The sequence below is a fragment of the Triticum urartu genome, chromosome 4 (genome assembly GCF_003073215.2).
Source record: "Triticum urartu cultivar G1812 chromosome 4, Tu2.1, whole genome shotgun sequence".
Taxonomy (NCBI): Eukaryota; Viridiplantae; Streptophyta; class Magnoliopsida; order Poales; family Poaceae; genus Triticum; species Triticum urartu.
Genome location: NC_053025.1, coordinates 557870839 through 557898381, shown reverse-complemented (window position 1 = coordinate 557898381; position 27543 = coordinate 557870839). Strand labels below are relative to the sequence as shown.

At 49.8% G+C, this 27543-nt stretch overlaps 1 protein-coding gene, 1 long non-coding RNA gene and 1 pseudogene across 3 annotated transcripts; 1 reads left to right on the top strand and 2 right to left on the bottom strand.

Moving 5' to 3' along the window:
- Positions 1 to 399: 399 nt before the first annotated feature.
- LOC125554139 (signaling peptide TAXIMIN 2-like) lies at positions 400 to 1273 on the bottom strand. Its single transcript, XM_048717739.1, has 2 exons — positions 1032 to 1273; positions 400 to 877 (listed from the first exon to the last, which is right to left on the bottom strand). Exons 1-2 carry the CDS (start codon positions 1160 to 1162, stop codon positions 754 to 756), a joined length of 255 nt encoding a protein of 84 aa, XP_048573696.1. The 5' UTR covers positions 1163 to 1273; the 3' UTR covers positions 400 to 753.
- A 415-nt stretch (positions 1274 to 1688) lies between these two features.
- LOC125554138 lies at positions 1689 to 3651 on the top strand (annotated as a pseudogene).
- A 10321-nt stretch (positions 3652 to 13972) lies between these two features.
- LOC125552664 lies at positions 13973 to 16385 on the bottom strand. Of its 2 annotated transcripts, none has more exons than XR_007303720.1 (3): positions 16180 to 16385; positions 14615 to 14820; positions 13973 to 14482 (listed from the first exon to the last, which is right to left on the bottom strand). It is a non-coding gene; the product is annotated as an uncharacterized LOC125552664 (long non-coding RNA). The 2 variants fall into 2 exon arrangements; XR_007303719.1 differs by having other exon boundaries at positions 14619 to 14820.
- Positions 16386 to 27543: the final 11158 nt, after the last annotated feature.

The following is a 27543-nucleotide window of genomic DNA, read 5'->3' as shown; positions in this document are numbered from 1 at the left end:
GTCCGAGGTAGGCCGCATCCTACATAGAGGGCTGCCCGAACATCCTCATATCTTTCCCACATATGAATTGAATATAGAAATTTGTGGACTTACCGGACACGTCGGGACAAAGTGAGGGTTGTGCTTGGGCGACTCCTTTCCTCCCCTCATCTGTCCGGACAATGTTCAAGTTGTCTGATTAGACGTTTGAGAGGTCAGATTGTACACGTCCGGAGTAGATGCTAAGAATGCAAAATGGGTTGCACCCTAAAAAACCGGAGCTCATGTTAACTTTTACTTTCTCCGTTTCAAATTACTCGTCGCAGAAATGGATGTATTTAGAACTAAAATACATCTAGATACATCCATACCTGCGACAAATAATTCCGAACGAAGAGAGTACAATCGTTCGTTTTCCGTTTCAACCATCCAGATTCATATAAGAGATACATATGAAGTTGTGTCAGGGTCGTGAAAAGCATCGTCCTAAAATGTCTCGAGAAAGAACATGTTTTGCCTCTACGCGGCGTCGTTTATTTAGGTGAGACGTGGGAAGGAAACACGACCAAATCATATCTCCGGCCTCTCGTTCAGCAAGCATGCATACTACTCCCTCTGTCCTAAAATACTTATAATAAAAATGTATGTATCTAGACGCATTTTAATTTTAGATACATCTACTTTTATTTATTTCTATGACAAGTAATTTCAGACGAAGGGAGTACAACTGAAAACAAGATGACAACATTTACTCCAGAAGTACAATTGAGCAGCCTAGCAGGGGATCTGCCTGATGAACCAGCGGATGACCTTGACGGGCATCTGGACGAGGCCCACCGCCAGGTTCGCCGCCGCCGCGCAGCACACGCAGCACGGGCACACGCAGCTCAGCGCCGACCTACCAAGAGAAAACGAGTTCAGACACACACTCACGTTATGCTAACAAGCCGTAGCAGAGAAACCAAAGTTTAAGCCAATGTCGCAAGCACCCAGAAGATGGGGCTGGCATGCATGAGGGTCGAGGGAGCAGCCAGGAAGAGACGCGCACGCACCCGAGGATCCAGACGACGGCGCCGGCGAGCGAGAGCACTAACGCGAGGGCGGCGAACGGCAGGCCGATCAGGAGCCCCAGCGGCCGGCACTGCCAGCCGTCGTCGTCGCGACGACCATCGTCCGCCCCCATCGATCGATCTCCGGCTCCTCCAGCCGGTTGTTCTTCCGCAGCGTCCTACGTAGGTGCGTGTGCGAACTGGGAGGTTGGAACTATGCCCGAAACCGAGAAACCAAACGGTTGGTAAAGAACGCTGTGAATTGAACTCGAACTGCCAGCACCGAGTACGTGCGGTGCGGGGCGGGGGAACTCCACTCCGGAGAGTGGCGCAAAACCGAACGGGCAGCGTGCGTGGCAGTCCTTTCTTTTTCCCGCCAATCACAGCCTTTGGTATGTTTTGGTTAACTGTTCTTACCAAAGCTTAGAAGCTCGTCATGAGGTCGGTTGCCAGGTCCGCCTGGGATCCGGATGCGCCTGCGCGAACGACCACGAAAATGAATCCGATTTCGCCTCGTACAGTGTTTGCTCCGGTGCCGCGGCTTTAAGAGGGGGATATCGCCGCCCTGGTTTTCGCTTGCTCACACTGATTCAATCCCGAGTTTACCCGGTACTGAGTTTGCGAGGCGATCCGCTCCTGCTCAGAGCGCGGGTGAACAGCATGGAGCCGATCATGGCGGCGGGCAGAGTGCCGTGCGCACAGGGGCAGGGCCATGAGCTGCAGCAAGATTTCGACTACTTCTTGGTAGTGGACTTCGAGGCGACGTGCGAGAAGGACGCGCGGATCTACCCGCAGGAGATCATCGAGTTCCCCGCCGTCCTCGTCGACGCCGCCACCGGCCGCCTCGAGTCCGCGTTTCGCCGCTACATCCGCCCGAAACACCACCCCGTGCTCACCCAGTTCTGCAGGGACCTCACCGGCATCCGGCAGGAGGACGTCGACGGCGGCGTCGACCTCGGCCAGGCGCTCCGGCTGCACGACGCTTGGCTGAGCGCGGCGACGACGGGGGCAGGGGCCAAGAGATGCGGCGGCCGATTGGCCGTCGTCACGTGGGGAGACTGGGATTGCCGCACCATGCTCGAGTTCGAGTGCCGCTTCAAGGGCATCGAGAAGCCCTCCTACTTCGATCAGTGGATCAACCTGAGGGTTCCCTTCCAGGCGGCGCTCGGCGGCGGAGGGCGGTTCACCCTGCAGGAGGCGGTCCGCGCGGCGGGACTGGACTGGGAGGGGACGCCTGCACTGCGGGCTGGACGACGCGCGCAACACGGCGTGGCTTCTTGTCGAGCTCATGCTGCGCGGGGTCAAGATGAGCATTACCGGCTCCCTCGCCCCGCCACGACCGATCCAGCAGCAGCCGCCTCACACAAGCCCTTGCCGTGGCTCCTCAGCACTGGCGCCGCCGCCCATCCAGCAGCAGCAGCAGCCGCAGCCTCACGTAAGCACCTGCAGTGGCTCGTCTGTGACGTGCTTCTCCTACTGCGGCCAGCGGGTGGCGACCAGAGGAGGTGTGGTGTCGGTGCCGGGATCGATGCAGGGGAAGTGCTTCTTTGCGTGCGTCAATGGGTGCCGTGTGTTGTTCGTGTGTAGCAACTGAACGAGCCACGACATGAGTCTAGTATATGGAGTAGCATAATACGGTGCGTTGCCAACGATGTTTGACGAAACAAAGATGTACAGACTCTTCCAATAATAATTTATATATTTTCTTTATTATTTTACTATATGTAGAATAGGGCACTCTAGAATCAGACATACTCTACATGAGTCGCATGTTTTCCATAGAGTCCTTCAAAAGTGTTAGATGAACGATGAAGTCACTAAACAAGTGAAAATAAATAATGCAGAAGAGTGATAATTATGAACGAGAATATTTCTTAGTTCAACATCAACAGGCATTTATAATTTATTCTTTATTAATTTTGTCTGGACGAGAGCTAGTCGAGCTTATTTTTCTGGCTTTCACAGGCGGCACGGTGTTATACCATATACAAAAACATATATTTCATCACAGAGGGGTTCCATCGTGGTAGCATGCCACCAAGACGTAACATGTGTCATGTCAGAGTCTCTTCAAGCCTGGGCTTCTTTATTGGAGGCTCTTTGATTAGTTCAGCACGCTCGGCAGTTTATCAGAAACATCGCCCAACTATATTAATATCAACCAAAAAAATGTAATAATGCATGCCAAAGAAATATGCATGGTCATCATGTGAGGATGCACATTGTATAGCACATGTTGTAAGTCATAGTTAACTTGGACATGGAACTGCAGATGGTAAATATATTTAGAGTCAAAAGAAGATTGCCACCCTGGCGCGGCGGGCTTGCTCGCCAACACGCACAAGCATCGATGGGACAATGCACGCGGCACCGTCGAGCTTGCCTTATCACGCCAACTCAGTGCGGCGTCCAACAGGCTGCGAGGCAACTAGGCTGGGGAGTTGTTGTCGTGATACGGTGCATCGACGGTGGTAACATGGTTGCGACATAAGTCTGCTTATCCGGGTGAAATTCGATATGAATGTCCACAGGCTCCTCAAGCACCCTCCCATGATAACGTGTGAGGGAGTCCTGTATTAGGGGTCTCCGAACAGCCGAACTATAACCTTTGACCGGACTGTTAGACTATGAAGATACTAAATTGAAGACTTTGTCTCGTGTCCGGATGGAACTCTACTTGGCGTGGAAGGCAAGTTAGGCAATACGGATATGCATATCTCTTCCTTTGTAACCGACCTTGTGTAACCCTATCCCTCTCCGGTGTCTATATAAACCGGAGGGTTTTAGTCCGTAGGACAACAATAACATACAATCATACCATAGGCTAGCTTCTAGGGTTTAGCCTATCTGATCTCGTGGTAAATTACTCTTGTATTACCCATATCATCAATATTAATCAAGCAGGACGTAGGGTTTTACCTCCATCAAGAGGGCCCGAACCTGGGTAAAACTTTGTGTCCCCTGCCTTTTGTTACCATCCGCCTAGACGCACAGTTCGGGACCCTCTACCCGAGATCCGCCGGTTTTGACACCGACATTGGTGCTTCCATTGAGAGTTCCTCTGTGTCGTCGCCGTTAGGCTTGATGGCTCCTTCTATCATCGTTAGCGATGCAGTCCAAGGTGAGACTTTTCTCCCCGGACAGATTTTTGTATTCGGCGGCTTTGCAGTGCGGGCCAATTCGCTTGGCCATCTGAAGCAGATTGAAAGCTACGCCCCTGGCCGTCAGGTCAGGTTTGGAAGCTTAAGCTACACGACCGATATCCGCGGAGACTTTATCTTCGACGGATTCGAGCCTCTGCTTTGTGCGTCACGCGGTCATGATAAGTACGATTTAGCTCTACCATTCGACAGTGTTCAGGAGATCGCACCGGCAGCCGCTCCGACCCACAATTCGGGCCAGTTGCGTCGTCCATGGACGGGTGGATGGACCCCGCCATGGAGGCCTTACCCCCATTGGCGATCGAGCCGAACATCGACCTTACTCTGCACGTGAGCCGTGTTGACAAACTGCCGGATCTCTCTCCGGCCACGGACTCCGAACCGCCTGCGCCCGTTCCTAACGAATCCAATTGGACGCCGATCATGGAGTTTACCTCCGCGGATATTTTTCAGCACTCGCCCCTTGGCGACATACTGAACTCATTAAGGTCTCTCTCCTTGTCAGGAGAATCCTGGCCGAACTATATCCGGCTGGATTGGGATGCGGATGGCGTCAAAATTCACCGCCCACCCACCACCCACTTAGTAGCCACTGTCGATGACCTAACCGACATGCTCGACTTCGACTCCGAAAACATCGACGGTATGGACAACGATGCAGGAGACGAATAGGAACCACTGCCCACATGGCACTGGACGCCCACTCCCTCACATGACGTATACATGATGGACACACCAAAAGAAAACGACCACGAGGAACATAAGGACGCAATAAAGGGTTGTCCCCTCGAGAAGCAGTCAAAGCGAGGGCGTAAGCGCCGCTCCAAATCCCGCCTCGGCAGAAACAACAATCATATAGACTCAGCGTTAGAGAAGGGTGAACCATCGCCGGACCACGGCAACACGGAGAATCTAACCGAACAACCGATTCTGTCAAAGATAACAGTCCGGATGACATCACACCGGACAGACACCCGGAGCAACAGAATGCCCGTCAAAGACTCGTTGCCACCGCGAGGAGTCTAAAAAAGCAGAAGCAAAAGCTCAAGGCTGCGCAAGACACACTTAAAATCAGATGGAGTAAAGTACTCAATACAGCAGCGAAGTACGGCGGTAATTGCCCCACCAAGAGCTACCCGAAGCGGAAGTTGCTACCTGAATTCGATGAGGAGGTCTTAGATCCCCCGCAACCAAAAATTAAAACGGCCACCTGGCCGGATAGACAACCTCGCGGCCAACATAGTGCGGCAAACAACGCTGCACATAAGCCAATACGCGATCCACGCGAGGGCTCGCATCAAAAGGACGGTGCAACCAGATCCATCTATGGACCACGCAAACGCGCTCCAGCATACGATGCAACACAACAAACATCCGAACAACACGGTAAACCCAAATACAGGGGTGCCGCACACCTCCTATGTTTCACCGATAAGGTGCTGGACCATGAATTCCCAGAGGGATTCAAACCCGAAAACATAGAGGCATACGACGGAACAACAGACCCTGGGGTCTGGATTGATGACTATATCCTTCATATCCATATGGCTCGTGGAGATGACCTCCACGCCATCAAGTACTTACCCCTCAAGCTCAAATGGCCAGCTCGGCACTGGCTTAAAAGCCTCCCCGAAAACTCCATTGAAAGCTGGGAAGAGCTCGAAGATGCTTTTCGGGCAAATTTTCAAGGGACTTATGTCCGACCTCCGGATGCGGATGATTTGAGTCATATAACTCAACAGCCCGGAGAGTCAGCCCGAAAGCTTTGGAACATGTTTCTTACTAAAAAACCAAATAGTCGACTGCCCGGACGCTGAAGCCTTGGCAGCTTTTAAGTATAGCGTCCGCGACGAATGGCTTGCCAGACACCTCGGCCAAGAAAACCCGATAACAATGGCAGCATTAACAAGCCTCATGACCCGCTTTTTGCGGGTGAGGACAGCTGGCTAGCCAGATGCAGCACCAGCGACCCAAGTACATCCGTAGTTAGAGATGAAAACAGGAAATCACGACACAACAAAAATAATAAGCGCCGGAATAAAGAAGAAAGCCCGAAGAGTATGGAAGTAAACGCCAGATTCAGAAGCTCTCGGCCAGGTCAGCAAAAGCCGCCCCCTAAAGGCGTCAGAGATGAACTGTCCAGCCTGAACAAAATTCTGAACCAAATATGTCAGATCCATAGCACCCCTGGTAAACCCGCTAATCATACCCATAGAGAATGTTGGGTTTTCAAGCAGTCCGGCAAGCTGAACGCGGTACACAAGGGGGAGGATACACCAAGCGAAGACGAGGATGAGCCTCTCAAGCAAGACACTGGGGAACAAAAGAAATTTTCACCAGAAGTCAAAACGATAAATGTGTTACACGTGATCAAGGGAAGAAATAAAGCGGCACTCCCAGAGAAATATGCCCAAGGGCCTATCACCGTGGAGTCCTGCCACTGGTCGGCTCAACCGATCATTTTCGACCATCGGGATTACTCAGCAAATATCCGGCATGCAGGATGGGCTGCCTTGGTATTAGACCCAATAATTGACGGATACCATTTCACACGAGTTCTGATGGACGGCGGCAGCAGTCTAAACCTGATATATCAGGACACAATCAGCAAAATGGGGATAGACCCAACAAAAATTTGCCACAACAATACTACCTTTAAAGGAGTAACGCCAGGCCCAGGGGCTCACTTCACGGGCTCCCTGCTACTAGAAGTTATATTCGGCTTCCCCGATAACTTCCGTAGCAAAAATTTAACCTTCCACATTGCTCCTTTCCAAAGTGGCTATCAAGCACTACTTGGACGCGAAGCTTTCGCCCGCTTTAATGCAATACCGCATTACGCTTCCCTCACGCTTAAGATGCCCGGTCCACTTGGCATTATTACAGTAAATGGAAATATGGAGCGATCCTTGCGCGCCGAAGAGAATGCGGCTGCCTGGGCAGCCGCACACTAAAACGGCCTCACCAACTAAAGTATTCGATAGGTCGTCAAGACCACGGACACGGTTAGACGAGTCCGGCGTAGTTGTATATAATTTGTACATGTTTGATGGCCACACCCCTATCACAAATACAAGGGGCTCAACGCGCGCAGACAAGTGGCAATTTTTACTCATCTTAATTTATACATGGTTTTTTCAAAAAACCTACCTTTTTGCACGACAACTTTTCACCTAAGTTCCTCTCTTTTACAGATGACTACCGTGCTACACCCGTCCAGGATACGGCACAACGGAGACACAGGCGTAGACGTGCAGCAGGGACCCGTTTCAAGGATTCTTTTTAGATTAAGACCCTGTGTCAACCTTTTTTACTGTCTCTTGTTGATACACACCCCTCGGATTCTCAGTACAATTGAGAAGGATGCTGGCGTCTTGGCATGTGGCCACGTTAGAATAATGCACGTACCTGAACACTAGGGGCTTCTTACAAAGGGCACTGATTAGGCCTGGTTCATACCATAAAGACCGAATACTTTAGGGAGTGTTCGGCGTCGTGAGTTTGGCCCTATATGTATCAGCTCCGAATCATGTCTTTGGTCAAATATTGGGTTTGCCCGGCTCATATGTTTTGGTACCTTACGTTCCGCTCTATCGGCTAAGGTAGCACTAGGAGAACTACTGCGATTGTGCTCCGGGTCATCTGGACGAGCACCTCAGTAGAGAAAGCCGAAAACTGACTGTCATGATATAGCGTGAGACTGGTCAAGCACTCGATGACCTATCAGAATGTTAGAATTCCTCCGCCTTAACGAAGGGCCGTTTCCCAGCCAGGCATGTACGCACCCCGGATTCGGGAGAGTGCGGAGCCACCAGGGGCTATATAGTAACCCCACCGTCAAACTCCTATGACTAAGTGAAAGTGTTAAAGCATCATAGTCCGGTTGCCTCGTTCGCTGTGCTATCACCTCCTTAATAGGACCAAGACGTTGGGTTAAGTGTGAACACGCGTCTTCTGCGAACACCTTTGCATTATATGTGTGGGGGCTGAAGCCGACGACTGCAATCTTTCAGGTTATACACATGTATACATAAACGGCCGCACAGGAGGCATCATATTACTTTCAGGCAAAAGTATAAACACAACCTTAATGAATTTCATAAAAACATTATGTTTACAATAGGAATACATGTCACTCAAACATAATATTCTTCGAGCATTGGGCCTCTATCAAACGAGCACCCTCGAGAACCTCTTCGAAATAGTGCTCGGCAGCCACTCGGCCTATGGCCGAACCCTACGCCGCAACAGTGGTAGCATCCATCTCCGCCAGTATGATTTAACACGGGCAAGGGCCATCCGCGAGCCTTCTATGCACGCCGACCTCTTCATCGCATTGATGCGCGGCACCGCACCAAGGAACTGCTGCACTAAGCTGAAATAGCTGTTCGGCTTCGGCTTTTCTGACCACAACTGATCCACGACAGACCTCATGGCGAGTCCAGACAACCTATTGAGTTCGGCCCATTCGGCTAGCTGATCAGTCAACGGAAGCGGACGCTCTGGAACGTTAAATTGTGACTAGAACAGCTTGTCCACTTCACGATCTATTTGATCTCAAAGTATTTGGCTGCATTGACAGCGCTCGCCGCCAAGTCCATATATGCGTCTGCCGAACTCCACAGCCGATCCAGAGGGGCATACCGCGGATCTCCGAACTTCCTCCGCAGTATAAAGGGCTTCCCAGCCGCAATATCCCCGGATTCACGCAGCTCCTCCTTCTTCGCTCTCATAGCAGAGTGGGTGTCTTTGTTCGCCATCGTGGCCTTTTCAAGGTCCGTTGCCTTCGCTCAGTTTTCTTTTTCAAGGAACTAGCAATGGTCGGCAGTGTCTTTTAACTTTACGACTATCTTGGCCATCTTCTCTTTGCTCTCGCAATGTGCGGCCTTCTCGGCTGTCAACTCTTTGGCCACCTTCAAAGCAGCCGCATTACTAATCCTTACTTGTTCTTTGGCTCGGGCAAGTTCCGCCCGCAGGGTTTCCACGATGGCAGCTCCATCTGCAGTCACAACATATTAAAGATACTGGCATCATGCTGCTCTTACTACGTGACATTCACCAGAAAATACCACTTACCCTGTGCCTCGTCAAGCCTCTTGTTAACAAGCTCGATGTCGGCATCCGCCGCATCCAGTTGCCGCTTCAGTTCGGCAAAGTCATGAGTCCGGCTAGCCACCGGAGCTCCCACTACCTGCACATTAAAGCGGTATGGTTATTGCCTGGGACTACGATCCTCTGATTGCCGCCGTTCTCGGTGACAACCAGAGTCTCAGGGGCTACTATCTACACAGGGCACACCTAAAAATGTGCGGTACCATCACAAATGTACATCATTTTTACATACCTCAAAGCCCGTCAGTAGACTCATAAAGGCATCATGCAACCCGCTTTCGGCGGATGAAATCCTTTCCATCACAGTACCCATCAAGGTACGGTGTTCTTCTGAGATGGCCGCTCGCTCCAACAGCTCTCTCAGTACGTCGCATACCAGTCGGTGCCGGACTCTTCTGTTTGCTCTCTTCGAGAGCCGGACACTGGGGACTTCGGGTGACTATAGGATTATCTTCTGACCTCACCGGATCCGGAGAGGCCCTCCGTGACGACACTTCAAGGTCGCTCGCTTCTTGAGCGGAGGAGTCCGGGGGAGGCGTTTCGCTCTCCATCATCTCCGGAAGAAGATCCCCCGAAGACGAGCTCTACTGAGAAGGGCTAAGATCCGAACTGCAAGATAAATACTTCGGTTATTTTCCTCAGGGGTAAGGTAATATATCTTCACTATTAAAGTACTTTTTGATTACTTACAGCTTGTTAGAGGGCTGATCCCCGCGCGGACTTTGTGCGGCAAGAGCACCCTCCAAGGCAGGACCCTCCGGTGGAGATTTCTTCTCCCGCTTGGAAACCTTGGTTTCCGGATCTTCAGAGGTAGTCCTCTTCCTTCCCCGTGGTGAGAGAATGTCAGATTCCTCCCCTCGGTTATCCTCCCACACGGAGGCGCTCGTTCCCTCGGTCGGAATAGGTAGCGGTGGAGGCCCGCTTTCGCCCTCATTATTCCCCCCTTTGTCTTCCTTTGAGGGCTCTGGGCAAGGTGCTAGCTCGAGTATCTTTTCCAGTACCGGATTTTCCAAACCCTCAGGAAGGGGGGCCGAACACCGAATCATCTTCGCCTTTGTTATCCAGTCCTGGTCAAAGAGCGATTTCTCAGAATAACGTCATGATAAATGAAAGACAGTGTGTTCGGCTAGAGGATAACTTACTTGGTCGGCGGTGCGGTTGTTGCTCAGGCCCACGTCCTCGGTGGTATCCGGACACTCTATCTGGGGTCTGAAGAATGATCTATACATCTCCTCGTGCGTCAGGTCGAGGAAATTCTGAATAGCGCGCGGTTCTTCTGGGTTGAACTCCCACATGCGAAGAGGCCGGCGTTTGCATGGCTGGATTCATCGAACCAGCATGACTTGCATTACCATAATCAAACTGAAATCTTCTTCGAAGAGATTTTGAATGCGGCTTTGCAGTACATGCACGTCCTTGGCGGGACCCCACCTCAGCCCTCTGCTAATCCATGACATCAGTTGTGGTGGAGGGCCTGAGCGGAAAGCAGGGCAACCGCCCACTTGGTACTTCTGGGAGCTGTGATGTAAAACCACTCCCGTTGCCATAATCCGGACACCTCTGGAATAGAACCCTTCGGCCATGGAGCTCCGGCGATCCTGCTTATTAATGCGCCTCTGCACGCTACATGCTGCCCCTCGACCATCTTCGGCTTCACATCAAAGGTCTTGAGCCATAGGCCGAAGTGAGGGGTAATGCGGAGGAAAGCCTCACATACAACAATAAATGATGAGATGTGGAGAAAGGAGTCTGGGGCTAGATCGTGGAAATCTAGCCCGTAATAAAATATCAGCCCCCTGACGAAGGGATCCAGAGTGAGGCCTAGACCTCGAAGGAAGTGGGAGATGAACACGACGTCTTCGTTGGGTTCAGGAGTAGGGATGGCCTGCCCTCAGGCGGGCAGCCGATGCGAAACCTCGGCGGTCAGGTATCTGGCCTCCTCAACTTCTTAATATCTTCTTCCGTAACGGAGGAGGGCATCCACCGGCCTTGAAGGCTAGATCCGGACATGATTGAGGGTCCGGAGCACCTGACCTGGGCTTTGGGTGTTAGAACTCGAGGTGGGGGAAGGATTCGATTGAGCACGGGAGGGAAAGAGTAAAAGCCTTGTCCCTTTATGAAGAGGGTGAATATCAAGCGTCCTCCCCGTAGCCGTTTGGGACTTGCCTATAATCTAGGAGTTCTAGATACGGTTGGGTTACCCACGACCGTATTGATGAGAATCCCGTAATTAGGGAACACGATCTCTGCTTTGACAAGACGTGTCAAAAAACTGCCTCGCGTTATGTGTCGAGCTGGTTGAAGAAAAACGGTTCGAATAATTACCGGGCCATGGCATAATGTTGTGTTGCCAAAACGTGTCAGCAGATTAGATTTGTGGAAATATTATTCTCTCTACGGTGGTATGCGGAAACTTATTTTGCAGGGTCGGACACTATCCTTGTATTCAAATTCTTCCGTGATGTATTCGGAGGAGGAACCCGCCTTGCAATGCCGAAGACAATACTGCGCGTCGGACTCATCGTCATTGAAGCCTGGTTCAGGGGCTACTGAGGGAGTCCTGGATTAGGGGATCTTCGGACAGTCGGACTATAACCTTTGGCCGGACTGTCAGACTATGAAGATACTATATTGAAGACTTCGTCTCGTGTCCGGATGGAACTCTATTTGGCGTGGAAGGCAAGCTAGGCAATACGGATATGCATATCTCCTCCTTTGTAACCGACCTTGTGTAACCCTAGCCCTCTTCGGTGTCTATATAAACCGGAGGGTTTTAGTCTGTAGGACAACAATAACATACAGTCATACCATAGGCTAGCTTCTAGGGTTTAGCCTCTTTAATCTCGTGGTAGACTACTCTTGTACTAACCATATCATCAATATTAATCAAGCAGGACGTAGGGTTTTACCTCCAATCAAGAGGGCCCAAACCTGGGTAAAACTTCGTGTTCCCTGCCTCCTGTTACCATCCGCCTAGACGCACAGTTCGAGACCCCCTATCCGAGATCCGCCGGTTTTGACACCGACAACGTGTGTGTATCAATAATCCTAGACATACGAGCTTGTTACACGCAGTTTACGGGGCCCTTCGTTAAATTTCTTTGCCCCTCCTGATTTCTCCCCGGGGCGGCCCGCCTCACTCCCTTCTTTCCAATTCCACTTTGCCATGTCAGCGTGTAACTAAATTCAGCCTGTAAGTGCCTGTACGTCTAGCATTACTGTGTGTGTATGGTGGAGAAGAGGAAGAACGAGGTTTTTTAGGAGGGAAGGATGGTGTGTTAGGAAGATGTGGGCCGTCGCTTTATGATTTGGAAGGACATGTGAGAGATTAGTAATCCTGGAAAATCAGGTGCCTTCAGTTTAGGAAGTTGATCCTGAGTATTTTTTGTCATTGTGCATGATTCATGTAGTTTTTGTATTCATTGCCTAATATTTATGAAGATTATTGTCTTATGATTGATTCATTTTCATGATTTGACTACAAAATATTTATGAAGATTACCGTCTTCTGATTGATTCTTATCCGTGAATTGATTACCAATTTTTTTGGAGTATATATTGGTGATCGTGAAAAAAATAGCAAGCAAACTAAGAGGAGAGAATGAGTATGACATAGAAATAAAGTATCGTTTTGATTTAGAATTATGTACGTTGGTTTTGTTTTGTGCAATGTTCGTTTAAATTACTAAAAAAATCTAGAGGAAACCAAAAGAGAGGGGGCATGGGGAGGAAAAAACCCAGGAGGAGGTGAGGCAAACCTAGAAACTCTCCTTTAATAGTAGTGATTATTTATGTTAATTGTGCTAGTCATTAGAGTCAGAGTGTAGCTCAGCTGATTCCAGTCTAGTTTAGGTGTGAATTGCACACCGAAATCAAAAGTCACCATTGGGCTATTCTCATTGCAATCAGTCTCTGGATTGTTATATTATTGGTAGAAGATTAGTTTTAGTTATGTTGCTTCTCCATAAAAATTTTCCATATCGATAATTATGTTCATTCTTTGTGAATTTTTTCATATCAATGACTGAGGGGCGAATACCGACCATGATGTCTTACTCAGCGATCGCTCCTGTTCCACTCAGTGATACAGGTGTCGCGCTCTGGCGAGGGTGTTGGACCGGGCTCAAGCAGCACTAGTTGTTGCTTGCTTGCATGTCGTTCGCTAGCTGGTGTCTTTTTTTATTCTAATGCTTTGAAGGAGAATAGAGGAAGATGCAAATTTGAAAAACAATTCAGGATTTTTAAAAATACACATGAATTTATATAATAAAATGAAACAAAAAAGATTAATAAAAGAGAATGAAACAACCCTGTGGAAAAGGTAATGCCGGCAAAAATATATATAGAAAAACCCATACACGAAAGGTTCTAAAACCTTTCCAAAACTGATGGACAAAAGACACATTAAAAAGGCGACAATCAGCCAAACATGGTGCAGGTTTCTTTTTTTTTTTGAGAAACACATGGTGCAGGTGGGAAACACTTTATTCAGCGCCTTTAGCCCCGGATTGCTCCTATAACCTCTGGCGGGCTGGCCAAATGGTGTTCTCTTCGTAAACTTTGCTCGTTATTTTTTATATGGTGGCGCTCGCTCCTCTGAAGAAAAAATTGTTGTTCAATGAACAATATCGACTAGTGGTATTTTCACCAGAACTAAAAAATAAATGTACATTCAAAAAATGTTCATGGATTATTAAAATGTTCACGAATTTTTTTTAAATAAAATTTAAGATATTCCATGGATTTAAAAATGTCCAAGAATTATTGATGAATTAAAAAAAAGGTATGTCTATGTTACATCTAGATGTGAGATACTCATCATCTCACATCAGGATCACCTCGTGTCCCCACTAATCTGACATCATCATCTAATCTGTCCCCACTTGTTGACAAACAATACGCGTGGTTGCTCCCCGATCACCTCGTGTCGACCAGTTTGTTTGTTGTGTGGGCAGCCCATCCCTTCCAGCCCAACAACCCCCGCAACCTGCCCTTGTTTTTGTTGGGCTTTTTGTTTGTTTGTTCTTGTTTGTTTGAGAAGGAAAAGGCCACATGTGTACACAGACCTGGGCCTCGTTAGTAGAAAAAAATATTGAAGTAGTTTTCTTTGTCAACGAGTACCTTGTTCCTTTGCTCTTTTAAAACACTCATTTCCTGCTTCCTCTCTTGTCTTTTCTGCAACTATACAAATAAATGAAGTTTTTGTCAGAGAATTCAACTTATGAAAATCAAAGAGGAGAAAAATAAAAATACAAGAAAAAGGAAAACAAACACAAAAAGGAAAAGAGTAGCTTCCTGTAGTTTAGAACATACTTACGATTGTTCTCAAGCCATCAAGCAACATGCCGTCTGATGCATCACTTTCTGTCAAATCAACTATAGTTTACGTAGCTTGTGAACAAATGCCACGAGATGTTTGCTCCTGCTGGTCAGTCATGCTGTCATTCCCTGAGTCATGTTGTTGATTATTGTTGTTCAACTCCAACTGGTCAGAATTTGTATCTTTGCTTGCAAAGCTCCTGTTTAAAAAAAGACACGAACATTTGCACCAAAAACATGAGCACCAACAAAAAAGGTAAATCTCTTACAGTGATAGGGAAAATGAAAATCGTAAACCAAACATGAGGACAGCAAAAACCACTGAGTCTACGTCGAAAAGCTATTGTGTACATTGAAAAAAAAACATGAAAGAACAACTTGCAAAAACCACTGACTCTATGTCGAAACGCTATTGTGTACATTATAAACATTCTTACGGACATTTTTGTACACTCTGCTTTGTTCAGGCAACTTGAGGCGTTATGCATATTCAAGCATTTTTCATACGCGTTGTGCACATTCAGATAATTCTCTGGGGCAGGGAGAAAACATTAACCATTAAATTAAGAAAAAACTTGCTTTTGTCTCACTGAAGTTGGTTATCAAAAAAATTGAGAATGTGTCCCTCTACTAAAAGCTACACTACTACTGGGAAACAAAAACCTTGAGGACACATCGCCCTCTCATGCACGACACAGATACACATGTTAATCACTGAACATACAGACTGAAAAATGAAAAAAAATGAAAAAAGCCTAAATCCAACAATCTCAATCACTGAGCTTACATACTCAAAAATGTATGCTCTCTCTGAAAATAAACATCCTGGAAATCCCACATTCCGAATCCAACTAAAAAATGTGTGCTAAACATCCTGAATCCCACACTCTAAACTTGCAGATCAAAAATGAAAAATAAAACATCGTGAATCCCAAATTCTAAAAACTAACAGATTCAGAATGTGTGGTATGCTCTGCAAAACACTCTGAATTCAGCGTGTTGGATTCTGCATTTCAGTAAAACACTATGAATTCTGTTTTTATACCCTAGAGATGTGAACAATAACTTAATTTACAGTCTAAAGTCTGAAAACTTACAGATCAAATAAAAAACAGCCTGCTTAACCTCATTGTCATCAACTAACACCCCTCCCCCCAGCACAATAATGGGCAGACAAAAAACAACTACCAGAAGCTAAGCTGAATTCATTAGTGTAGATGCTAGCTTCAACACACAGTATAATTTGTTTGTTGCTGACTCTAGACAAAACACCGACAACAAAAATCGACGTATATGGCTCCTGCCATTCATTGTTGGCTGAGGCAACAACCTCCTGTAGCCGAAGCTCCATGGCTCCCCCTCGCGTATCCCCTACCCCACCCCTATACAACCGGCTTACAAAACACCTGGGTGGTTTCCTACACATGACATGAACAGAGATCTATCCAACAACAAAACAAGTTTGCTCCTGACTCCTCGCAAACACAGCTGACGAAATGGCAACGGGCAAAATTAAGCTATGTAGGTGAACGAGGGGGGAGAGGAACCGGCCTTATTACCTTGACCGGACCGTCCGGCGCAGAGCTCGTGGGCGGTGCCCATAGCTGGGGCGCTTGTCCGCCGCGGACTGCTTGGTGAAGGTGCGGATGCCGCGGTCCTCGTCGGGCGCGCAGGGTTGGACGACGAGGACGACCACCGTGGGAACGGCAGATGCGGAGTGTTTCACCCCCGTCTCTTCTCCCTTCTCTTGTCTCCCACAGCAGAGCCACACAAATAACGGTGGGTGGATATTTGGAGGGAAAAAAAGATCTGGTACTCTTCTTTTGGAAAACATGCAGAAAGACCCCTGTAAAAGAAAAAACATGCAGCCGCACCATAAAAAGTGGTAGGTTGTTAAGTTAAAAAAACATATTTGACATTTCAATAAAAGGAAACCTTTAGAAGGCTACCTATTTGTGAGTCAACCGATAACCTGCAAAAAAACTGGTAGCTCAGTTGTATGCAAAAAAATCATGTGCCGAGATTGCAAAAAAATACGGGTAGCCTATAGTTATCTAAAAAATTCTACCCCAAATGCAACAATCAAAGACCCGACTTGCATGTGTGTTGGTAAAACAATCTTCAGCAAATACAACTACACACAAAACACCGTTTGCGAAAGTGGCATCAAGCAAAAGACCCCGGTTGCAAGTCAAGGGTTGACTTGCAAGTGGGAACAAAACAAGGAACCCGGTTGCAAAGTTGAGGGTTCGCCTTGCAAGTGGCATGAAAGAAAAACTACGGGCGCACAGTTGCGAGTTGAGGGTTGACTAGCAAGTGGAATGAAAGAAAGAACCCGGATGCAAGTTGAGAGCTGACTTGCAAGTGTCATCAAACAAAAAAGACCCAATTGCAAAGTCGAGGGTTCAATTCCAAGTGGAATGAAAAAGATAAAATACGGGGCGACAGTTGCGAGTCGATGGTGGACTTGCAACTAGGGCAACTACAAAACTACTGTTGGGGAACGTAGTAATTTCAAAAAAATTCCTACTCACACGCAAGATCATGGTGATGCATAGCAACGAGAGGGGAGAGTGTTGTCTACGTACCCTCGTAGACCGAAGCGGAAGCGTTGACGCAACGTAGAGGAAGTAGTCGTACGTCTTCCCGGTTCAACCGATCCAAGCACCGTTACTCCGGCACCTCCGAGTTCTTGGCACACGTTCAGCTCGATGACGCTCCCCGGGCTCCGATCCAGCAAAGCTTCGGGGAAGAGTTCCGTCAGCACGACGGCATGGTGACGATCTTGATGTTCAACCGTCGCACGACTTCGCCTAAGCACCACTACAATATGACTGAGGTGTAACATCGTGGAAGGGGGCACCGCACACGGCTAAGGAACGATCACGAAGATCAACTTGTGTCTAGAGGTGCCTGATGAAGCTATGTACCTAGGGTAGGGGCACGGACCTGTCCAAAGAGCCCTACCCAAGGACATCCCTAGAAGAAGTCATCTTTCAATCGACTTGAAGGTATCCCACTCGACGGGTTCAAGACACTCGACCAAGAAGCTATCACTCGACCATGAAGCCAACCACTCGACTGCCAGGAGACCTAAAGTCACTCCGCAGGCAAACGGTCGGCTATTAAGTAGTCTTTATGGTCATTATAGCACTTTATTAGGGGCGTTACCAGTAACGCCCAACCTTAAATGTACCTTAAACCCTGCATCACTGAGGGCAGGAGAGGGCCGGCGAACTCTATATAAGCCACCCCCCTCCTCAGTATGAAGGGTTCGCACCCCTGTTATTCATACACACATAATCCAATCGACCGCCTCCGGGCACCGAGACGTAGGGCTGTTACTTCCTCCGAGAAGGGCCTGAACTCGTAATCCTCGTGTGTTTACAACTTCCCAATATCTGAGATCTAGCCTCTCCATACACACCCCCCTACATCACTGTCAGAGTTAGAACCACGACAGTTGACGCCCACCATGGGGCAGGAATCTTAGCGCCTGATTGGAGAAGTTGCGATTTTTCCGATCCCTTTGATCATGGTTTCGTGCGGAGTTTTGGTGGAGGGCCGCGAGATCCGCCTCGGCGCGCTCACGTTCATCGCCGACGACTCCGCCTGGCTTCAGGAGGCACCACTCGACATCGACGCGCTCCCCGTCCGCGGTGCGACGCATTTCCGCGCATGCGTTCGTGGCGTCCTCCTGCGGCAGCCGTCGACCCAGTATCGGTCGGCCCCCGTATCGTCTCCCCGCTCTGTCTCCCACCGGCGCAAGCGCTCCGGTCGGTCGAGACTTCAGAGGTGGGTGAGGCATGCCGTGGCTCGCCAGTCGGCCGCCCCACAAGTCGCGGCAATCGAGCTCGACGAATCCCTCTGCGGCCTGTTCGACCTGTCGACTGGCTCCGCGGAGACCGCATCTGAGTGCGACAGCAGCGACCCAGCGGCTGAGGTTCTGGCGGTCGATGGAACGCACAGTCCTCCCGGTTTCCCTCGCGCTGATGGAGGCGCGGGTGGGGGCGACCCGTCGCATCCCCACGATGAGTATCTCCCCGAACCTCTCACGTCATTACAGCGAGAGGAGCTTCGCCGCCGGAATATGGACGCACTCCACACTCCTATCGTCGGAGAGACCCCCGAGGCCCGGGCCTTGGAGGACGCGCGCTTGGCTAACTTGGCCGAGCGCACTCGACTGGAGAATCTCCAGCGAGCACTCGACGAGCAAGCACGTCAGCGGGCTCCCGAGTCTAGTCGACGTCAGCTCTTCCCGCCGACGCAGGTATACCGAACCCCAGTTCAGAATTTGGCCGCCGCGACCCGTATAGCAGAATCGATTCAGCCCTCCCAGTCAGAGGCTGGCAGGGGCTTGTTGCAGATCAGAGCGTTGCTCCGGGCGGCGGGAAACCAGAATTCCGCTGTTTCTCAGTCGCGGAATAGGATCCACAGTCGATCCGTTGCAACAGATATAGTCCAGTCAGCTCACAGCCCGAGATCGCCCCCGAGGCGTGAGGGACGTGGTGACCGGCATGATCAGTACAGAAGGAATGAGCAGTATGATCACCGATCCGATCGTGATGATCGACGTCGAGTGCCAACCCCTCCCCCAAGGAGTGGGTCATATGCGCCTCGACATCGAGATGACAGGCGTCCTCATAGTGTTGGGCAGAGGATTCCAGTCGACCCCAGGGACCCAGGCTTTGACGCGAGATCTATCCTCGTTCAAGGTTTGCTTGACAGGAACAGAGCTCATCGGGAAGGCCACAACAGAGATGCGCCTGCCAGCAGCAGAGTACGTGTTTCAGGGCCAGAGTGTTTCAGTCGAGCCATCAGGGCCGCAGTGATTCCTCCCAACTTTCGGTTGGCGACTGGAGTCAGCAAGTTCACCGGCGAGTCTAAGCCTGACACTTGGCTCGAAGACTACCGAGTGGCTGTCCAGATTGGTGGCGGCAATGATGAGGTGGCTATGAAGCATTTGCCTCTCCTGTTAGAGGGCTCGGCCAGAGCGTGGCTGAATCAGTTAGCACCCAGTAGCATCTACACTTGGGAGGATCTCTCTCGAGTGTTTGTCACGAACTTTGAAGGAACATGCAAGCAACCAGCAGGCCTTACAGAATTGCGGTCTTGCGTGCAGAAACCGAGTGAAACTCTGAGGGATTACATCCAGAGGTGGATCACTTTGCATCACACAGTTGAGAACGTACCGGATCACCAAGCAGTTTGTGCCTTTAAAGAAGGCGTCAAGAACAGAGAGTTGAACCTGAAGTTCGGTCGGACCGGAGAAATGTCCCTGAATCAGATGATGGAAATTGCCACCAAATACGCTAACGGAGAAGATGAAGATCGACTCCAGAGTGGCAAGCAGAAAGCAGTCGCCCAGGAAACCGGAGGCAATTCCAGTCGGAAGCAGAAGCGGAAGGCCGAGCCAGCCGCCCCTGGGAAGGCCCTGGCCGTAACCCAGGGAAATTTCAAGGGAAAACCCAAAGGCCCCTGGAAGCCCAAGAAAGTCAAGGATCAAGATGGAAATGATGTTTTGGATCTGCCATGTCACATCCACACCAAGAAAGATGAAGAGGGTAATTTTATTTACCCAAAGCATACCACTCGATAGTGCCGGCTCCTGATCCAGCAGTTTCAGGGCAAACAGTCCAAAGATAAGGAAAAAGAGTCGGACAGAGTTGAGGACAAGGAAGATAGTGACGATGGATACCCCCAAATCAATTCCACCCTGATGATTTTTGCTGATGTCGAAAGCAAAAGTCGACTGAAAGTCATCAACCGTGAGGTGAATATGGTTGCTCTGGCAACACCCAGTTATCTGAAGTGGTCTCAGACTGCCATCACATTCGACCAGTCTGATCACCCTACGCACATTGCCACCCCTGGGAGGCAAGCTTTGGTGGTCGACCCAGTTGTCGAAGGCACTCGACTGACCAAAGTCCTGATGGATGGTGGCAGTGGCCTGAACATATTGTATGCTGAAACATTGAAAGGAATGGGCATTCCGATGTCTAGGCTCAGTACCAGTAACACGAGCTTCCACGGAGTCATTCCTGGGAAGAAAGCCAAATCACCCGGCCAGATCGCTCTTGATGTGGTTTTCGGTGATTCAAAGAATTACCGCAAGGAAAAGTTGACATTCGAGGTTGTGGACTTCCAAAGTGCTTATCATGCCATTTTGGGCAGGCCAGCTTACGCACGCTTCATGGCTCGACCATGTTATGTGTATCTCAAGTTGAAGATGCCTGGTCCCAAAGGTGTGATCACTGTTATAGGCAATCGGAAGAAGGCAGAAGAGTGTTTTCAGAAAGGCTTAAAGATTGCTGACGCTCAGATGGCAGTTGTTGAGCTGCAAGAGTACCAGAAGACTGCTGATCCGAGTGAATTGCTACGAGCCAAGAAGCCTGCTTCAGAATCTACTTTTCAGTCGTCCGGTGAAACAAAGCCAGCCCACATTCACCCGACCGACCCTGATGCTGCCCCGACTCACATCTCAATGACGCTCGACTCCAAATAGGAAGAAGCGCTCATCCAGTTCCTCCGTGAGAACTGGGACATCTTCGCATGGAACCCTTCTGACATGCCTGGAGTTCCTAGGGGGCTGGCTGAGCACCGTCTACGAGTCGACCCGAAGTTCAAGCCTGTGAAAGAACATCTTCGACGGTCCGCCGTCCAGAAGAGGAAAGCTATTGGCGAGGAGGTGGCTCGGCTCTTAGCAGCGGAGTTCATCCGAGAGATTTACCACTCCGAGTGGCTCGCCAATGTTGTCATGTTCCCCAAGAAGGACAAGTCACTTCGCATGTGCATTGACTTTAAACATATCAATCGGGCCTACCCGAAAGATCATTTCCCCCTCCCCCGCATCGACCAGGTAGTCGACTCGACCGCGGGGTGTGAGCGTTTGTATTTTCTAGATGCTTATTCAGGGTACCTTCAGATCCGTCTGTATGGACCCGACGAGATCAAAACGGCTTTCATCACCCCATTCGGGTGCTTCTGTTACATCACCATGCCCTTCGGCCTCAAGAATGCTGGAGCCACGTTCATGAGGACGATTCAGAAGTGTTTGCTCACTCAGATCAGTCGGAACGTAGAAGCATACATGGATGATATTGTGGTTAAGTCACGGAAAGGTTCCGACCTACTGACTGACCTCGCCGAAACCTTTGCTAACCTCAGGAGATATGATATCAAACTCAATCCATCAAAGTGCACATTCGGAGTTCCAGGTGGAAAGTTACTCGGTTTCCTTGTTTCCGAATGAGGAATCGATGCCAATCCCGAGAAAGTTGGCACCATACTCCGGATGAAGCGCCCTGTGCGTGTACACGATGTCCAGAAGCTTACAGGTTGCTTGGCCGCTCTAAGTCGATTCATTTCTCGTCTCGGTGAAAAGGCGTTGCCTCTTTACCGACTGATGAAGAAGTCTGACAAGTTCGAGTGGACTCCAGAAGCTGATGCAGCGTTCGCAGAGCTCAAAGCTCTGCTCTCCACCCAGCCGGTGCTTGCTGCCCCAATCAGTAAAGAGCCTCTGCTGCTTTACATTGCGGCCACGGGACAAGTTGTCAGTACAGTACTTACGGTCGAGCGGGAAGAAGAAGGAAAGGCCTTCAGAGTTCAGCGCCCAGTATATTATGTGTCTGAAGTTTTGACTCCTTCGAAGCAAAGATATCCCCATTACCAGAAGCTTGTATATGGGATTTACATGTCCAGGAAGAAGGTTGCACACTACTTCTCTGACCATTCCATTACAGTCGTCAGCGACGCTCCACTGTCAGAGATTTTGCACAACAGAGATGCAACTGGTCGAGTGGCGAAGTGGGCGATTGAACTCCTTCCCCTAGATATCAAGTTTGAAGCAAAGAAGGCTATCAAGTCCCAAGCAATTGCAGATTTCGTCGCCAAGTGGATTGAACAACAGCTTCCGACCCAAGTTCACTCGGAGCACTGGACCATGTTCTTCGATGGATCTAAGATGCTGAATGGTTCCGGTGCTGGGGTAGTATTGGTCTCCCCCCGAGGAGATAAGCTCAGATATGTTCTCCAGATTCACTTCGATTCCTCCAATAATGAAGCAGAATATGAAGCACTCTTGTATGGGTTGCGCATGGCCATTTCACTCGGCGTCCGGCGCCTCATGGTCTACGGCGACTCAGATTTGGTGGTTAATCAGGTGATGAAGGAGTGGGACGTCAGAAGCCCAGCTATGACTGGCTACTGCAGCAGTAAGAAAGCTAGAAAAGAAATTCGAGGGGTTAGAGCTTCATCACATCCCCCGACTGAAAAATCAAACAGCTGATGATCTGGCGAAGATAGGCTCCAAGAGAGAAGCCATTCCCAGCAATGTGTTTTTGGAGCACATCCGCTCGCCGTTAGTCCAGGAGGATCCTTTCACAGAAGAAGCCCCGCAACCGAAAAGTGCCACAGATCCGACTGAAGTCGAAATTCTTGCTGTGGTCGACCTAGTCATGGAGGTCTTGGCTATCACTCCCGACTGGACGATACCATACATCGCGTATATCTTGAGGAAAGAACTTCCAGAGGACGAAGAAGAGGCTCGACAGATCGTCCGTCGATCTAAAGCTTTCACAGTCATAAAAGGACAGTTGTATAGAGAAAGCGCGACTGGAATCGGTCAGAAGTGCATAACGCCAGAAGAAGGTGAGATGATCCTTGATGATATCCACTCGGGGACCTGTGGTCACCATGCGTCCTCTCGGACCATTGTGGCCAAAGCATACCGAGCGGGTTTTTTCTGGCCCAGGGCAAACGAAATGGCGAAAGAGATAGTCGACAAGTGTGAAGGCTGCCAGTTCTACTCCAATATGTCGCACAAGCCGGCATCAGCTCTGAGGACCATTCCACTCGTCTGGCCCTTCGCTGTTTGGGGACTGGACATGGTTGGTCCACTGAGAACAGGCAGGAGCGGATTCACACATGTGCTTGTGGCAGTCGACAAGTTTACCAAATGGATTGAAGCCAAGCCTATCAAAAATCTTGATGCTAGCACTGCTATTAGTTTCGTCAGAGAGTTGATATTCAGATATGGGGTCCCGCATAGCATCATCACTGACAATGGGTCAAACTTCGATTCAGACAAGTTCAGAGCTTTTTGCGCCTCTCAAGGCACACGAGTCGGCTACGCGTCGGTCGCGCATCCCCAGTCGAACGGACAAGCTGAAAGAGAAAATGGTCTAATTCTCAAAGGACTGAAGCCTCGACTGATGCGTGATCTCAAGCACGCAGCAGGCGCTTGGGTCGATGAGCTTCTGTCAATTTTGTGGGGACTGAGGACCACCCCGAACCAGTCGACTGGAAGAATGCCATTCTTTCTGGTTTACGGAGCCGAGGCCGTCCTGCCGAGCGATCTACTTCACAACGCCCCCAGAGTCGAGCTTTATAATGAAGACGAAGCAGAGCAAGCCCGGCAAGACGCAGTCGACCTCCTAGAGGAGGAGAGGGAAATGGCTATGATCAGATCGACCATCTATCAGCAAGACTTGCGTCGATTCCATGCCAGAAATGTGAAGAGCCGAGCCTTCCAAGAAGGAGATTTGGTCCTCCGAGTGGATCAGCAGAAACCACACAAACTTGCTCCTACTTGGGAAGGCCCCTTCATCGTCACCAGAGTCCTCCACAATGGAGCATATCACCTCTACAATGTTGATCGCCAGATCGACGAACCACGAGCTTGGAATGCGGAACTGCTCCGCCCATTTTACACTTGAATTCTCACTCGGACGAGATGTAATAAGGAAAAATTTCCTGCAGTACATTTTTATCAAAGATAAGAGTGTTCCAATAACTGCTATCACTTTTGTTTGCATACGAAATCCCCCAGTGGGTGACTTAGCTGCGAATCCGTTTCGCCTAAGTTTGAAAAATCCTACCGAGTGGAGAGCAATCCTCCCATTCGGGGGCTTAGCTGCAGTCAGCACTCGCCTAAGTTTGAAAAATCCTACCGAGTGGAGAGCAATCCTCCCACTCGGGGGCTTAGCTGCAGTCCACTACTCGCCTAAGTTCTCCCACCTAGAGACTTAGCTGCAGTCAGGCACTCGCCTAAGTTTGAAAAAATCCTACCGAGTGAGAGCAAACCTCCCACTCGGGGGCTTAGCTGCAGCCCAGTGCTCGCCTAAGTTTGAAAAATCCTACCGAGTGAGAGCAAACCTCCCACTCGGAGGCTTAGCTGCAGCCCAGCGCTCGCCTAAGTGTTTAAAAATCCTACCGAGTGAGAGCAAACCTCCCACTCGGGGGCTTAGCTGCAGCCCAGCGCTCGCCTAAGTGTTTAAAAACCCTATCGAGTAAGAGCAAACCTCCCACTCGGGGACTTAGCTGCGGCCCAGTGCTCGCCTAAGTACAGGACACAACCCAATCCGCAAGGACGACGAGGCACAAGTCGACTGCTACCTTATCCTTCGGAGTTGCGCCACAAATAGAAGGTTATTCCGAGTGAAGATCGAATTCCACTCGACGGATCAAACCATGAAGATATTCAAAGAGAAATCAAGTTCAGATAAAGCCTAAAAGGTCCCAGACCTCAGATCAAAGTACTCGAGCCCTCGGCTCGGCGGAGTTTAACGGTTACAAATCCACTCGGCATTCCGAGGCAAATTTAAAGTGAAGCATAAAAGTTTTTCATTCCTCGGGAGGAGGACTAGAAGGGGCGACGAACTCGTCCAAGTCGATTCCGTCTGCAATACGAGTGGCGGCAGCAATGAAAGTCTCCATGAAGTCTTGAAAGTTGTGCTTCCTGGTATTGGCAACTTGGATGGCGGCCAGCTTTTCTTCTCGCGCCTCCTTGCAATGGACGCGGACCAGAGACAGAGCGACATCAGCACCACATCTAGCAGAAGATTTCTTCCATTCCGCCACTCGACCTGGGACTTCATTAAGTCGAGCCATCAGGGACTCGAGGTCGTTCTGAAGCATCGTCCCAGGCCAGAGTGATGTGTCGATCCGTGACATCACAACCTTCAGTCGAGCAAGATAGTCAACCACGCTGGCAATACGAGACTCCAGAAGGAGCACGTTCATTGCAGCCTCGTCCTTCACAAGGGAGTTAGCAGGGTCCAAGCCTGGCTCCACTTGACTGGTCTCCTCTTCAAAGTTCTGACAGAATTCTGCAAACACAATTCAAGAATAAGACAGTGACCCTACACAGACTTGGTAACTGCAAGACAGTCGGGGCAGAGTAATTACCTTCGAGCACGACGAACAGCTTCTTGGCGAGTCCACCAAGATAAGCCTCCAGATCGTTCCTCTTCCCCGCTAGCTCACCTGCCTTGTCGTGCAGAGCCACATTGTCGTTCTTCAGTCGGCTGACCTCTTGATTGGCTACCTCGAGAGCAGCTTTCAGTCTAGAGTTCTCCTGCTCAAGAGCTCCGACCGAGGCCATTTTCTCTTCAGCAAGCCTCGTTTTATCCAAGACCTCCTTCTGTGCCTCCGCAAGATCTTGATCCTTCTTCTTCAGAGATTCCTCCAGTTTATCTGCGGCGCGTCGAGCGAAATCAACATCAAGAATGGACAAGAAAGAAAAGCCACTCATCAAGAATGGAGAACCTCACCAGCCATACCTTTTGCTTCTTCTTGCGCCTTCTTCAAATTCTCCTGAGCAAGCTTCAAGTTAAGGTTGAGCTGGATCTGCTGATTCTCCAACTCAGTATAGCGAGCTACAAGTTCGCAGGATTTCTGTAAAAAGAAAAATCAGTCGACAGACGTCCAAAATAAGTTGCTTCCGAGTAACTAAGAGACAATGATGATGTTTCTAAGACTACAGCCGAATCAAGAACATTCGACAGTAGTCTCAGGGACTACACCCAGTGGGTGCACTCAGCGTGCCCCCACTGTAAAAAAAAGTCGACTGCCCGCAGTCGACCGGATACAGTCCCATTCGACATGGCCTGACCAGACCGAGTGAAGAAATACAGCTACAGCAACACAATATAAAGACTACAGTCGACTGCCAGCAGTCCACCGTAGTCTCGGGGACTACACCCGTCCAAGAATTGGCAGACACACCCAGTGGGTGTACAGATACAAAGATCTTCGGAAAAGAGATTCTTCAAACAGCATATCATAACAGACCAAGTGTTGAGTCGACTGACCTGGACGTTGCTCTAAAGAGCCGAGCTCGCGTCATAAGCTGCTTGGCTGGCCTCCCGAGCCACCTTCACTTGCTCCATCATGATCCCCGCCTGGCGTATAGCCTCTTTTGCGGCAGCCACTTGGTCCTCAGGGACAGGGTACGCGGCAAAAAGCGAAGGCGGATCCGCAGTCGACGTCGAAGGCCGCACACTTGTCAGAGGAATGGCGAAAGTCACAGAAGCCCGAGCGGTGTCACCACCATCCCGAGCTACGGCCTCAGACGCCGGAGCAGATTGGGGGGTCTTGTCAGCCGACGCCCTCTTGTTCCTCCTCACTCTCAGCGGTTTGTTGTCGTCGTCATCCGGGAGGTCGATAACATGAGGAGGGGCTACAAGGGAAACATTCAATCGACCAGAGTTGCAATAAATGTTCAGTCGACTCAAAGCGGAATGTCAGTAATTGTACCAGGGTTGGAGGTAACAGCATCCTCCATCTCTTGGTCATCGTCCTTGGCGGAGATCTCAGAAGTAGCAGCACTGCAAGTCTCGAAAGTCAGTCAGTTGGCTCAATGAATCGACCAAGGATCTGTCCACGGTCGACAAAGGAAAACAAGTTTTATTATTACCCAGAAATGGTGGGGACGGCCATCTTCATCTTGGGCAGAGCCTTGGGCGGCTTGGATGGCGTCGCGCGTGGGTGCTTGGGAGCCTTTCCAGTCGGCGTAGGAGAAGAGGTCCGAGGGCGTTTTGACGACTGCCCAACAGGAGCAGTCGCCCTACCACGCTCCCATGCTAGGTCGTGTGTGAGCTTGGATCGCCCCTCTGGGCGGGGGGGGGGGGGTTTAACCTCCT